This window comes from Falco rusticolus, chromosome 12, assembly GCF_015220075.1.
Source record: "Falco rusticolus isolate bFalRus1 chromosome 12, bFalRus1.pri, whole genome shotgun sequence".
Classification (NCBI taxonomy): Eukaryota; Metazoa; Chordata; class Aves; order Falconiformes; family Falconidae; genus Falco; species Falco rusticolus.
The window spans coordinates 19,880,273-19,894,846 of record NC_051198.1 but is presented as its reverse complement, the minus strand read 5'-3'; the positions used below and the strand labels follow the sequence as shown (position 1 = coordinate 19,894,846).

Sequence of the window (14,574 nt, the reverse complement as noted above, 5' to 3'; positions counted from 1 at the left end):
TTTTCAGGAATAATTAGAATTGGTGAACTGTTTCAGTGAGAGGAATTTCCCATGCTCGAAATTAGGCAAAATACCTTCTTTTTAGTTTTAATATATTGCATGTTTTTTAGAGAGTTAAGCAAAACTATCCTGTCTGTGGAAGGCCTCTTAATTAGAGGAGACCAAAGTGGGCATGCTTCTCCAGACGCTGGCCAGGTTGGATCTGTTTCCAGCTTACAAACATGTTGGTACATGCACAGCAGCGAGCCATGCATCTGTGTGCCTCATTACTTCAGCACAGGAAGATCTTAGAGGGATTTTATTTTTCCTGCTCAGATACATTTTTATCAATATAACTATATGTATTAATTACAGTAATTTAAATTTGGGTAATTACACTTGTCTATTTAGATATTATCAAAATGTTTTCTGTGGGTAGTAGTGTATTATCTGCATCATACATATATGTAGTTATCTGGAAATGGGTATACTGTTCATGATCAAACCTTTAACATACCTTTAAATTTGCAGATTAAATAACAAGTTTGGTACACAGTACTTGCCTGTGACAATCTGGTTTGATAAAGAGGATTGAAAATTAAGTAGAATACGTAAAATTTTGCTGATTTGTCTTTGTAAGCTTACAGCCTGTTTTACTGACATAAAACTACCCATTCATCTCAAGTGAGTAACATTTATTGGTTCATCAGTGTTTTACATCCTAGATTTTTGTAGCTGCAGAAGATATTTTGGTTGCTTCTAGCATGAAAATATTTTCTCTGCTGTTTCCTTTGAATACAATTTGTGCCAGATTTTAGTAGCCAGTAAAATAATTGAAAGGCACACAATTTCTTTCTCAAAGTTTCCAAGAATTACCACAATTTAAGGAATACATAGAGTACAGTACATTCATTAGGTGATCTGATTTTAGTAAGAGATATGATGGAATGTCAAAAGACAAATAACTCGCCAATGAGAGTCTCTCTAAGCTATGAGAGACCTACAAATTAGTTTTTAAAAAAGGATATAATTTAAAAACTCATTCAAATCTAAAACTTTTTAAAAACTTTTTTCAATCGTTATTTGCTGTCATATTCTCCGTAGCATTCCTGATTTTGTTGGCCTCTCATCTCCAGAACAGTCGTCACTTTTCTAGGTTAAGAACTTCGTCTGTTTAAAACCTCCTGAAGAATCACACTCACACTGTGGTTTGTAATGTTGTTCCCTGGAGTTCTTCAAATTGTACTGTATCTTCTTTAGGGTTATGGTGCCCCAAATTACGTGCGCTTCAAGATACAGGTTTCCCATTATTTTAGTCACGTTTTCTGTTTTCCTATCATAATTTCTAGTATTGTGATCTTAATTTGTTTTTAAGTGACCACTCTTTAGTATTGTCCAGATATTTTTAGAAAATTGTTGACACTGACTCCATGAATTCTTTCCTGTGTGATGATGTAGAAACCTATTGTTGTATCTGTATGTTACAGTCCCTTACAGTTACCTCTTAAGAATTTACATTTACTGCTTGATGCTACTGCTATCCTTTGCAAGCAGTTTTAGCTTTGATTATGATCAGTAATTTCTTACCAGGAAACTTCAACTCTAATCACCTCTTTTCCTGATCTTTTGTGTGTTGAATAGCACAGATCCTTTGGGAGTTACGTAGTCAGTTAATTTTAATCAGGTGCTAATCCCTGAAAATACTTCTCTTTTTACCATGTAACAGCTGGACAGCAACAGTCTTTGGTGACACGGGTGATGCGGCTTGTTAAAAGCCAGTTGAAATGCCACGTCAGGTGCCAGGTCAGCTGCGTGTGTGCACATCGTGATTCCTTGTGCTTGACACACATGTGCACACGTGACATGTGCAGTCGCTGGTTTACAGGACACGCAGGTGAGAAGGGACCTCTGGAGGTCTGTAATTGCACCCCCTGCATAAAGTTCACGTGTGCATGGGCCTTTTGTCCAGGTGTGGTTTGTCTGTCTCCAGGGCTTCTCTGGGCACCTGTGCCAGTGTTTGGTCACCCTCACAGTAAATAACCTTTTCCTTACATCTGACAAGAATTTCCCATCCCCTAGCTCGTGTCCTTTGCCCCAGACAGCAGTGGTATGTTGTCCTGTTCCTGTGTAGCCTCAAGAAGGGTCTGTCTTGGTCTTCTCTGTGCTCTGCTGCTAGGTGGTTACGGGTGGCAGTCAGGTCTTCTCATCTCAAGGCTGTCCAGACTCGGTCCCCTCAGGCTGTCTGTGTGTGGCCTGTGCTCCAGCCCCCGGCCAGCTTGATGACCCTCCGGTAGCTGCCCGTGCTTCGGAACGTCCGTGCCCTTGTAGAGGGGATCCCAGCACTCGTCATGGGGTCCGGTCAGGGTGTCGCAGGGCCCAGGGGGAAGGGTTGCCTCCCTCGCCCCGCTGCCTGTGCCTGTGGGGAGCAGCCTGCAGGCGTGCTGCTCGTGGCAAGGACGCACCGCTGAATGATGTGAACGCGTTAAACGTGTTTTCCCTTGACGAGGTCTTGATGTTTCTGTATTTAACTTGGATCCTCTATTAATAGTTCAACCCCTTTGCCAGTCTGCAGACCTGCTTACTGAGGAATGTTACCATGTTTGCAGTGGGTTTGTTCTCTTGAGCCCAGACCCATTTAAGTATTAGTTAAACACCAGTAGTGTACGTGCTCGGCAGTTCGTTTGGATGAATTCCACCTGGCCCTGGCAACTTGTTTTTATTCATTAGCCAGTTTGTTCTGGATTTTCCTGTGGATGCTTTGATGTGACACAATTGTCATACTTCCCTTGTAAAAGGATTTTTGGAAGTGAGCTTCTTTAAGTTCTTCCCTAGTGAACACTGATGCAAAGAATGCATTCAGCTTTTCTGCCATGCCTTTATTTTTTTTGTTTATTTTCCTCACACCTTGATCCTGTTGCTGCAGGCACTAGCACACTTTCTGCTTTTGATACATTAGAAAAAGTACACTACAAAACATAATAATTTTTCTTTTTTAAGATTATTTTTTTCTCATAGCTTCCACTATTTCAGTGATCTGCCTGACATTTTTGTTGTTCATGTGGAAGCCCGGATTTGATTTTAGGACTTGTTTTTAATTTTTGAGAATTTCTTTCCTAAATTCTATTCTACAGTTTTACACTGGAGAGTGATGCACAATAATTTCTGTGTTTTTCTGTATGTAGTGTGTAAAGATTATAAACTCTATTCTAAAGTTTTATGGGAGTACCATATTGTGATTTAAAGTTTGCTGCTGTTACATGTACCTAATTGTTATAATAAATAGGTGTGCTTTGGATTACCAACCCAGTACCTTTGGTGAACATGCTTTGCCTTAAGCATGGAAATTGTGCTCTCTTTGCACTCTGTATTCTCAGTCAGCATATGAATACCTCACCATGATTCAATGTAATTTATTTTTTTTACAGTGAAGACACGTAGATGGAAAATTTTCTTGCTAATTACTTTTTAGGCAATGCTTTGCTGTTCCCAAAGTAACTATAAAATACTTAATGTGGTCTGTGCTTATTTCGCTGAAGGAGATAGTGGAGGCACATCATTCTACTCTGTCACTTAAAATATTTCAGGTGTTGTGGAATATTAAAAATATTCCAGTCACCAGGTTCAGTGTGGTGTTGTTGGTTTTCTTTTTTCCACTGAGAACAGTGTATTTTGTTACTAAGATAAAATAGTAAAGCACTTTGTGTACTCAGCATTAGGGCCGTAACCTTTGGGCTGCCCGGATACCAGCTAGCATTTCCAGAATTTCAAGTAGATTCCTTAATATATTGAAATAAGTTGTGTGTTGTCTGCTGTGTTGAAAACATCTGTGAACATACTGAAATACTTACGTCAGTCATTTCCGTGATTGCATGACCTATATGGGTTTTGCACAGAGGTAGATAGAATATGATAGAATATATGAAGATACTGTAAATTATTCTTTGTAGTGTCTTACCGTCTTTGTGTGACTATGTACTCTACCTCGTGTTGGAATGAAGCAAATGGGAACATTCTGGTAAAACACAAGGTGTAGACAAAGCAGAGTTACAAGTATTATAAGCTATTTGTAGTATCTAGCTCCTGTGAAGCTTGTTAGAAAATGCAGATCTGTATGTGCATATGTGAAAACTATGTGAAGAAACGTGTACATGTAGGTATGTGTACGTGGGGAGTAATTCCATTTGAGAGAATTCTAGATCTATGCAATCAACGTGTGGATGCAGTTTTGTACAAAACAGAATACCTGTGTTCCAGGGATACTGAAAGCCCTATATGGGGATTACTATGTGCTTGTAAAAGACAAATAACTTCATCATTCTGAGTAGTTAATAAAAAAAACCAAAAGAAAAAAACAAAAAAAGGTAGCATAGTTCTAGTAGGCTTGAAATGATTTACTGAAACCTAGTGTCTTGGAAATTCCTGCCTTAGGTTGATTGACTCTGTTGTCTGTGCGTGAAACTTTTCATAGTAACGCTTCTATGTTTGGGGCATTTAGACAGATTCTCTGCTTGTGTATTTTCAGTGCCTTTGAGTTCATAGTTGTAGCATGAAATTAAGGTAGTTACTGAATTACTTATTTTCCTTTACTCTGCAGGAAGTTATGCTCTTTGAGGCCTTTGAGCTCTGTCATACTTGGTTACAAATGACCACTTTGTTCAAAATTTTATAGTAAAAGGGTTTCTTTGGTGGATGTGTTTTGTTTTGTTTTGTTTTTTAAGCTTCATCTTGCCATGATAGCCCCTGTGTTCTGTTTTGCTTATTAAGAGTTGTACGAATCACTGTACTATCAGAGGAAGACGTGACAGAAATCAGTAGTCCCAGCTTTAAATCCTTCTTACCTTTGTATTACCCCATTTAGAGCTAGACAAACTTGTAGAAAGTAATGAAGAATTCAGTGTAAATTATTTTTAATAGCCAGAACTGGTTTTATTTCAGTATTCATATTTTCATCTGTTTTATTTCCCTAGCTGACTGTCTCCAGAAAGGATTTGTTAGCAAAACATGTAATCAAATTTGTGTTAGAACTTACATGAACTTAAAAAAAAATAATCATAACGTCACTTGCATGAATGAGAACATGGCCTGCCTTTAAGTATCCATTATTAGTAGTAATGATGACCAAAAGAAGAACATGTGCTAAAAAGAAAAAAGAAATTTCTGGTAAAAATGCAAGTCAGAAGCTGGTTGGTGTGTCCTAATTATATTTGTAATGGTAAAATATTTAAACTGAGTTTTATTCTTTAAAATTCTCAGATGCAGATCGACATTGTGAACTTGCTGGAAATCCTCTGAAGATAAAAAGCACCAGAAAACCACTGTCATGTATCATTGGGTATTTAGGTGCGTATCTGCCTCCAGAGAATAACAAACCAAATAAATGAACATTCAGTGTGTACTGATACTTTAAAAACCTGTATGCATAGAGTAAGAGACTTACGCTTTTAGTAACAAGAAAATTGTAAAGTGAATAATGTAATTAGAATTCTGGTCCACTATCGGTTGCAAAACTGCATGATTGAGCTTACAGGATATAGGCAGAAAGCCTTCTGATGCTGGTTTAAAATGGCAGAGTGAAACCTGATGTAATTTAGAATGTGAAAAATAGTCTGACAGCCTAAATAAAAAAATAAGCACTCAGAGAGGAGGTACTTGGTATGCTCAGTGCTGCTCTACTGTACCCCTTGAATCCACTTGTAATGTTCCTGTGTGCTTAAAAGGAGGAGACCTCAACCATATTGAGACACTGATCTTTTAGTTTAATGCCATAATTTTAAAAGATGTGATGAAATTTGTACTGAGATCATGGCCAGGAGGACAGTGAACTCACATAAAATAATGGGGAAAGGATAAATCCTAGTAATTGTGATTCCATATTAGAAAAAATGAAAATTGTCCTCTTTGCAAGGAACCACCACTGTTGAATATTTACGCAGTCATATATGAGTTGAGATACCCCAGAGGCTTTCTATTAATCCTCAGGTGAATATAGAAATCAATTCATTGATGAGAGCATCAGTCAATAATTCTGCAGTGTATTAATCCCAGTCTACAGAAGGGAAGCTGAGGGTGAAGCCCAGTCTAGATGTTTTGCTCAGAATTTCAATCAGTAGGAGGTTTTTTTTGTGCTGGAGCAAAGTAAACAGTAACAGTCTGACTTAGTGAAACAGAAATCAGCTATTAATGTAGTTATAACTGTTCTTCCAGAACATCAATTTTAACAAAATCCAAACTTCCGGAAGCACGCTAATAAATAATTAATGCCCACTCTCACTGAATTTTGATTCTTCCTGCCCTGGAGTTTAAGAAAAGAGCTGGTGATAACTTCCTACAGGCATCCCAGCTGTGTGTATGACATATGTTGTCATTAGAGTGAATGAGGAAAGCACTGCTTTGATGAACTTGGTGGAGCTGTGCTTGTAGGAGGGGGGGGGGCAAGTCGGGCAGGAGGTGGTTTGTCTGCCTGAGCTGTCTGTGCAGTCAAAAGAAGAAATGGCAGTGTCTGTAATCGTAGAAGATATTGCATGTGTTTAGTGCCATGTTAGTTAGTTAGCGAGGGGCTGGTTTGGTACCTCTGAGAGCGTTACATCTGTAGGTTTAATGGCAGTAAAGGGCTGAACAGTGTCAGCATGATGTGTAGGTAGGTGAAGGCTTTGTAGAAGATTAACTGCACTAAAATACAGGTCTCTGTAGAGTCTGCTTAGCGTTTGATTGCATGGAAAGTGAAGGTATCACAGCTGAAGGCATCTCGCTACAATTGAAAGCAAATATATGTTACAGAGATATGAAGTGTAACCGGTATAGTTAAATACATGCATCTGAATTAGCTGTATAAGGATGGCTAGAAACTGGCTTTTTGCTTGCCATTTGCCTTGGTGTTTGTTTTTTTGGTTTTTTTTTCCGTTCAGTTTGGTTGTGATTTTTTTTCTTTGTTTATTTGGGATTTTTGCATGTTCCAGTGAGTAAGTAACGCCTGCATTATTTTCCCCATAAAATTTAGTATTAAATATTTTGTGATACCTTATACAGGAGTCAGTCATGCCATTCCCACAGACATTTATTGGCATGCAGTTCACTGTGTGTCTCAGGGCACTACTGTTTTCAGCCCTGCTGGTGAGGCAGAGAGGATTTCAGTGCCCTGCAGGTGCTGGGTCATCGCTCCCCTTTATCCCAGCTCTGTTTCTTGGCTGCCAGTTCCACAGGTGAGGCAGGTTAAGTATTAAAGTAGGTCCTGTCCTCCAGGGAGCTGGGGCTAATCCCCTGCAATCCCTTCAGTCATCGCTGTGCTTACTAAACAAACCCCCTAAGGTGAGCCCCTGGCTAATTAAATGTCCTATATTACCTCCTAATTATGAGGAAACCAGGCTAATGTTTCCAGCTGGGATGCATGTTGAGGGGATGAGATGAGAGAGGTGCAGCTGCTTAAGCACCCGTGGAATCCAGGATGCTTACTTAAGTGACTCAGTAGGAAACTTCAAATTTTCTTTGTTTACCCTAGTGACGTTAGTGGAAACAGGAAAAGTTTTTAGAAAAGGATTCCTAAATACATCATTCAATTATTGTTTCTTACTCCTGTTTTATTTCAGAAATGATCATATAGTCTGATTCTGGCCAACTGGTTACTTGTTGTGTGGGTGAAGGGAGAATTTGGGTTGTTTGGATGTTATAATTCTCTGAGTTAGCAGAAGGTGCAGGTGACAGGAGATTTTCAGTGAAGTAGTAGGCAATAGAACAAGGATGAGAGCAGCAGGTATTAAAATACCCCTAATTACTATTATTCCAGAACACAATAATACAATGGGATAATGTAATTCAGGCAGAAACCCTGCAATGCCTCATTACCCCTCTCAGGTGTGATGAAGCAGCTAGTTAGAAAGTGCTGATCTAAATCACGCAAATATTTGAAGCAAGTCTAAACACAGAGGATGGGTGAATGTAAGGTGTTAAGACCTCACAGGAAGGACACAGTCCATTGCAAAGTGGTCCTGGCTAATAAGATTGTTTCTACAACTTAAAGGAAGAGCTTGGTCTTGCTGCCTTCCTCCCTCTACTGCAGGAAGGACAGCCTTTGTGGTAGACTAATGGAACATTAGTGACTTCCAAATGGAATAAAAGTCAAAGGAAGCAAATGCTTCCTTCTTCAGCTTGCTTACCCTGAAAATACAAAATTATATCTCCTATACACTGTAGACAGAAGGAATTTATGAGTTCTCATATGTTGAATGCAGCTGCTGGAGCTCTATGGGAAATAATCTTTTAGTGGTGTTCGCCCTAAAATTTAAGCATTTCCTTCAGAGAATTGGAAAAGATTGCCAAATGAGCATTTTTAGAATCCAAATTCCAGTTGTCTTCAGCAGACAGCACAAACCTTCCTGTTTCGGTTAAAAGTTTTGCTTTAGCAGTCAGTAAAGTTCATAACATTAAGCGTGCCTCTGTTCCCATTTTAGTTAAAAAGCAAAATAGATGCTTGTTCTCTACAGCATGACAAATGGGACATGCCCTGAAATGTGCTGGATACTTGGTGTTCCTAAACTCTTTTATATGAAAAATGGGTGAGTACTGCAGTGAATGGCAGTAGAAAGCTCTTGTCTAAGTAAATTCTGCAAAGATTGGTGACATCAAGCTAGCCTTTACACCCCACCCCCCCAAATCTACAGGAGTGCCCTGAAGCAATTCCCTGTACCCTGGCTCTGTGCTATCCTAACACCTGCCTGTGCATTACCCTGCTTTACTCTTTCTTATCTGACCCTCTTGAAGTGTCTTGGAAGAGGGTGTTCATGCTTTAAGAGTGTGATTGGAAGCTCTGACTAAACCAGTAGTTAACAAAGTGAAGTCTTTTGAAATGTGAAGGTTGTTGGCGGTGTCTCCTCCTGGCATGCTGTTCCCGGTGCAGCGTGGCCAAGTCATTGTGGTCATCATGCTCTTTTCTACCTGGTAGGGTACTGATGAAACTGTTTGGCTGTCCCAACTTTATGGGTCTGCCTTTGAGAGGTTATCGTGGCAAGCACACCGTGATCTCGCGGCACAGGGCCAGCTGCCTGCAGCCACCGCCGGTCGCTGGCCGGGGCGGGTGGGCTGGGTGCCTGCCGGCTGCAGGGGGGGCTTTCCATGGGAGCCAGGGCATGGAGCTGGGCGGGTGGGCGCGTGGCATCGTGCTTCCTTGGCATTTCTGAAGGCGGAAGAATCTGCTGTTGCAGTGGGCTTTGACTTGGTGCAATGGTTTCTGTTTCTCCTGCATGACAGCTGAGAGCGGCAGAGGCTGGAGGGCCTCACCCGTGGATACCTGGCCTTACTTCAGATACTGCATATTCCCAGCTTCTATGCTTTATAAACAGAAGAGCAGAAAGAAGCGCGCTTCAGGCGGTGCAAACCTGGGCTACAGATGGGGAAGTACTTAATTTTTGCCTTCCGATCTCGCTCCCGGGGGGCAGTTGACTCTCCTGATGCCACCTGCCAGCCCGTCCACCCCCAGGCCCCTCCGCTGGGTGGGCAAGCCAGGTGGCTGGTGGTGCCGGCAGCTGGTACTCGGTGCCGGCGTCAGCAGGACGGGGACCTGCCCCCGGGCACGCTGGTGTCCCTCGCACATCTGGGGCTGTCTGAGGATGTACGCAGCGGTGGCATTTTGAACCCAAGTGTGTGGTGGGAATAGGTTAATTGGTTCAGCAAACTCCTGATGAAGGACAAGCGGACTCTGCTGGGGCTTCCTTCTGCCGCTGTTATCTGGCGGGTGACTGCGAAATTTCCATACGGCTGTGTCAGCTTTTGGCAAACACAGCCGCTGCCACCCTGAAGCGTGCTGGCCAGATGCATCTCCCTGCCTCTTACCCGACCTGCTTCCTCCTTATCCAAAATAATCATGCTCCGAGAACCGCATTGGGAGCTCCAGGATGGCTGAAGCTCCCCAGCAGTGTCTGTGGGGCTCTGGCGGTACCTGGGGGACCCGGTACGGTCAATAGCTTCAGAGCCCTGCTGTGGCTGGGCTGCACCTGCTGTCTCGTGTTTGGGAAGATCCTCTAAAGCTTGTTGTTGTGACAGAAAATAATGAGTAGCTTGAGGTACTGAGGTGATTTCACTGTAGTAAAATGCTTTTATTTGCTTGCAAAAAAATCCGTAGGTGTATCGCTCCAATACAGGCCTCAGAAGGGCAGGAAAATGTAAATGCAGAACTGTTTCAGGTTGATTTGTATTACCCTTCAACCTCTGAAATCCTTACACACCTACACCATAGTATTGAACTTGGGCAATCTAAAGTGAAATAAATTTTTCCTGCTTGGAGGAACCGTAGGTAATAAGACTTGCGTTTGAATTGTTATTCAAGGTCCTGTAAAGACACTCATGCAGAATAAACTTTCTTTTCTTCCACTTGAAATGTAAATGTAAATTAAATATGTTGAATAGACTATTTTTTAGATCAAGTATGTATAATTTCTGTCTCTCTTTCTCTTTCTCTCATCTCAAACAGAGATTCACCCTGCAGTGAAACCCAATGTAATCAGGTCAACACCAAGCCTGCAAAGTCCAAGTGCAAAACGACTGCTTGCACCCTCCAATCACTCTTCATTAAGTATTTTGGGGAAAAGAAACTACAGCCATCATAACGGTCTTGATGGTATGTGAAGGAATATAAAGAAATATTTTTTAAGTCTCTGAATTACAAAACTTTCTGTGGACCTGAGATGATGTTAAATAAGGGGGTGCAGACCAGCAGGTGTGTAAGGTGTGGGTAGCATGTTTATAGCATTGATTCTTAATGCAGTGAACGGTGGTGCTTATTCACTGAACTTGGATATATTAATGCCGTTTCTTACAAAACCCCTTTTACCATTTTTCTTACGAATCTTGATATAAAAGGACAAGAAGAGAATAAAACAAATTTGATGAAGGTAGAGATGCAACCTCTGGGGGTTTTTTTTGCTTATTGCATTGCATTTTTATTTGAAGAAATACTTTGCGGAGATATACAAGACCTTTTGAATTATTCTGGACAAAATTACTTGATACATACTGGACCTGTTTACAGCCAATCTCTTTGCTAATATGTGAATTCTAAACATGGCTTAGTCTGGATTCTGAACAGTGAGATTGATAGTAGAGGGAAAATAGCTTCTGTCATCTTGCCTTCCAAGACCAATGTCACAGAGTCAGTTAAAACAAGAGGTAGCCCTGGCAACAAGGGCTGGTGGAAGGTAGGAGCTCCTTAGAAAGCGACTATCACTTGCAGAGGAGGAGGCAGAAGGGGTGTCACAGAGGTGCAGGAGAGGCTTTTTGTGTACACTGAGCAGCACCAGAGGTGATGTCCACTTCATTTCAGTATGGTGCAAATGGAGAGCAGGTATGAAGCTGTGCAAAAAAAAAAAAAAAGAAATCTGTGGGTAAGACTAACTTTTCTCAAATATTCTTTATTTTTTATTCGGGAAAGTGAATGTATGTTACTGATTTTATTTTTTTTTAATCACCTGGAACTGTGAACAGTTTAATCTCTTGTCCAAATAAGAGAAGAATCCAGCAGGATAGAATTTGTTTGCACTGAAAACAAATGTATCCATTCCTGAGCTCTCTTTCTGTGAGATGTAACTTCTGTAAGCCATTGGCTTATTTGTTCTGTAATTGAATAAGGTTGTTGAGATTAGAAAGCTGAAAGAAGTTAGGCTCCGAAACAAGACTGTTCAGAACATGATCTGCACAAGAGGTGACTCTTCATGCTTCACAGAATAGGTCAAGGTAGAAATGAGAGGGACTTTCCTTTTAGATGAGCTACTAGAAATAGTATTCCAAATACAGGAAGAAAAACTTGATCCGTTTTCCATCATCTTCCCATAATGATCGTGTTTTTCTGTCATCGCCAATGCTATTTGTATCTTCCAGTGAAAATGCCTACAGTACTTTTTATAATACCTAGATAGAAATCACTACATATTTCAACAAAAGTGGTTATTTAGTATACACAGAAGAGGCTTGCTTGGGCCTCTGCGTAGTGTGCAGCCCGCCGTTACACAACAGGCAAGTAACATGCGTGGCAACACAAGCTATCGGTGGACCAAGATGACAACCACGTGACTTGGACTTGGAAGAAAAGATGATGACATTAGTAGGTGTAGCTTTAAATGCTGAATTTCCACTGTGATCCTTGAGTGTGAAATTCTGCAGGGATGGTCTGGTAGTTGCTGCATGGGAATGTGAACGAAGGCTGCTTCCCCCTGCCGCCAGTGCTGGCCGTTAGACGGGACTGTCTATATGAGCTTTGAGTGATGAATGACTCTCACCTGGAAATAAAGATGATGTTACGTTTCTGCTGTAGAGAAGGCTGTAGCAATAAGTTCAAGATAAACTTTGTCCCTCGTTGTGTCCCTATAAGGAGGCATGCTTGGAAGTCTTTAAAATTTTTCTTCTACTTAGTACAGATGTTCTCTTCAAAGTAAAACTTGTGTAAAACCAGTCATTGGCCACAGAGATTTGTTCTTACCAGTCAGTCAGTTGTGTTGAGCCAGTTTGCACAGAATAACATCTAACTGGAAAAATTAGTATTGAGAACTGTAAGTCATTGCTTTAGGAGGTTACTACTTCTGCTTACTTGTTTTCTGTGAAAAAGTAACTTACTGGAAGGCTATATCCTAAATAACTGAAATCTGTATTTTGTTTGCGTAAAAGTGGCTATTTTGGTCTTTAAAAATGGCTATTTCAGTTCTTATCCTAGCCACTCTCTTTAATTAAAAGCCTGCAAAGTGTAAATAAAATGCAAAGAAAGAGCAACAAACCAGTATAGTAATACTCAACAGGACAGGTCCTTGGTTGCTTTCAACTTAAAAATGATTAACATTTGCCATTTAACTCCCTCTCTGCTTATTGGTAAAATACAAAATACACTTTTTTTTTGCCATAATTTATCCACTTTCTCTTCAGTATACAGCAAAACCTCAGTGACCAGATAAACTAGGGAAATGGTGGTTTCTGTGTAATTGCACTGACCACGGTGCACTATTTGTGTAATGAAAGGTTTTGTCAACCTCCAGAGTTTTTGTTTCCATAAATACACTAAAAAGCTTTTTTGGTTCCAAAACGTTATTGATTGTTGCAGGGTTTATTGCATTGTAACAATTAACAGTATCCAGAAAGCCTGCTATGGAGATGATGATATATTCTGTCTTTCAATGCATGCTTTAATGAAATTAGCAAACAAAAAGGAGCACAGTGGGCTTATATTTAGTCTTCTCTCGTGTTATTTTCATAATCTTAGTGTTATTGACATATAAATGTCTGCATGTTCAGGTTTGCTTTTTTCCAACATTGTTAGAAATTTGTTGTGAAGAAACAATATAAATACGTGTACTTGAGGTACACATAATTTACAATACTGAAGTAAATGTCACTGAGGCTTGTGCAAATATCTATTTAGATATGCATATTTGAAGTCAGTCTTACTGGCCAGGTGAGTTGAGTGCTGTATTTTGACAGAATTGGTTATTAACAGATTAATAATTATTGGCTCAGAAATAAGGCAGTGTAATATGGAAATGGTAATTCTTTCTGCCTGTATGGAGGAGTGGGGGAAGGTTATGAGAAACATCATTCATATTTGGTTTAATGCTTTTAAGAGTAATAAAGAACAACATTATTAGCATTTCTTACAGGAGTCTTATGTCGGTTTGAGTCTTGATTTTGCCCAATGTGGCACAAGTTTCCCTTTAATTTTTCCATGGATGCACCTCCAGCAAGAGTCTGGTGCAACCAGTAGAGGTGAGGGAGTCTGTCATTTCTGACTACTATTGCTCAATCTTTATCAAGAATGAGGGAGCTCATTCATCTCTTCATAAATGGTGGGTTTGTGCCCTGGGATCTTGCTATTAACCGATCTGCGTGTCAGTCACTGGTGAGTGGGAGATGTAGTTGTATGCGTGAACCCATGTATAAGGCACAGACATAAGTAAAATTGCACTGCTTAAGCACTGTGTATTGTGACTAGATAGGCAGAAGATCTTGTAGTTGTTTGTGTCCTTTATTGTAGGAGGAAGAGTTTTTCTGGATGGTCTTAGAAAAGTGTTTTCCCTTTTATTTTCAAACAACAGCAAATCTCATGTGAAAAATGCCAGAAAGTTTTTTTCCATTCTGGAAAAAAAAAAATCACAGTACTTTGGGGAGTTTTCATGTCATACGCATGCTGGTGCTTGTAACTGCTCTGAGATGCAGTATTTCTATTGCTGCTGAGAATAAAGTCAATGCAAAATATTTTAAGTGGTTCTCAGCAGTGAAGGCAGTCTCTTGCAAATGGGAAAATTCCATCTTCAGAAAATCACAGTGTTGCAGAACATTACGTGTATCCAATTTTATGACTGGAGTTGATGGGAAGATTCAGGTGTGACTGTAAAGTGCTTTGTGGATGTTTTGAATCTGATCTTTAAATTAGTGTCTGGAATTATTCCGAGCAATTACTTTCACCCACAAGCTGCTTAACTGTGAGCGTCCAAGTAGTCAAGTTTCACATCAGGCTATTGTTTTGGCAGGGTGAGTAATGATAATTTTTCTTGTAATATTAAGAAACGTCAGGTGGAGGTATTTTACATGCATATAATCTCAGTTAGCTGGCAGGCATTTCCTTACTGT

The 14,574-nt window shown here is 40.2% G+C and overlaps 1 protein-coding gene across 2 annotated transcripts in view; it reads left to right on the top strand.

Annotated features, from left to right (window-relative positions):
* The window catches only part of MTA3 (metastasis associated 1 family member 3), a 136,667-nt gene that overhangs the window by 85,227 nt on the left and 36,866 nt on the right, over positions 1–14,574 (top strand). For both annotated transcript variants that reach the window (XM_037405660.1, XM_037405659.1), the window contains exons 15-16: positions 5,233–5,319; positions 10,439–10,585. In XM_037405660.1, the coding sequence (XP_037261557.1) occupies positions 5,233–5,319; positions 10,439–10,585 (234 nt within the window). The remainder of the gene's footprint in view (positions 1–5,232; positions 5,320–10,438; positions 10,586–14,574) is intronic.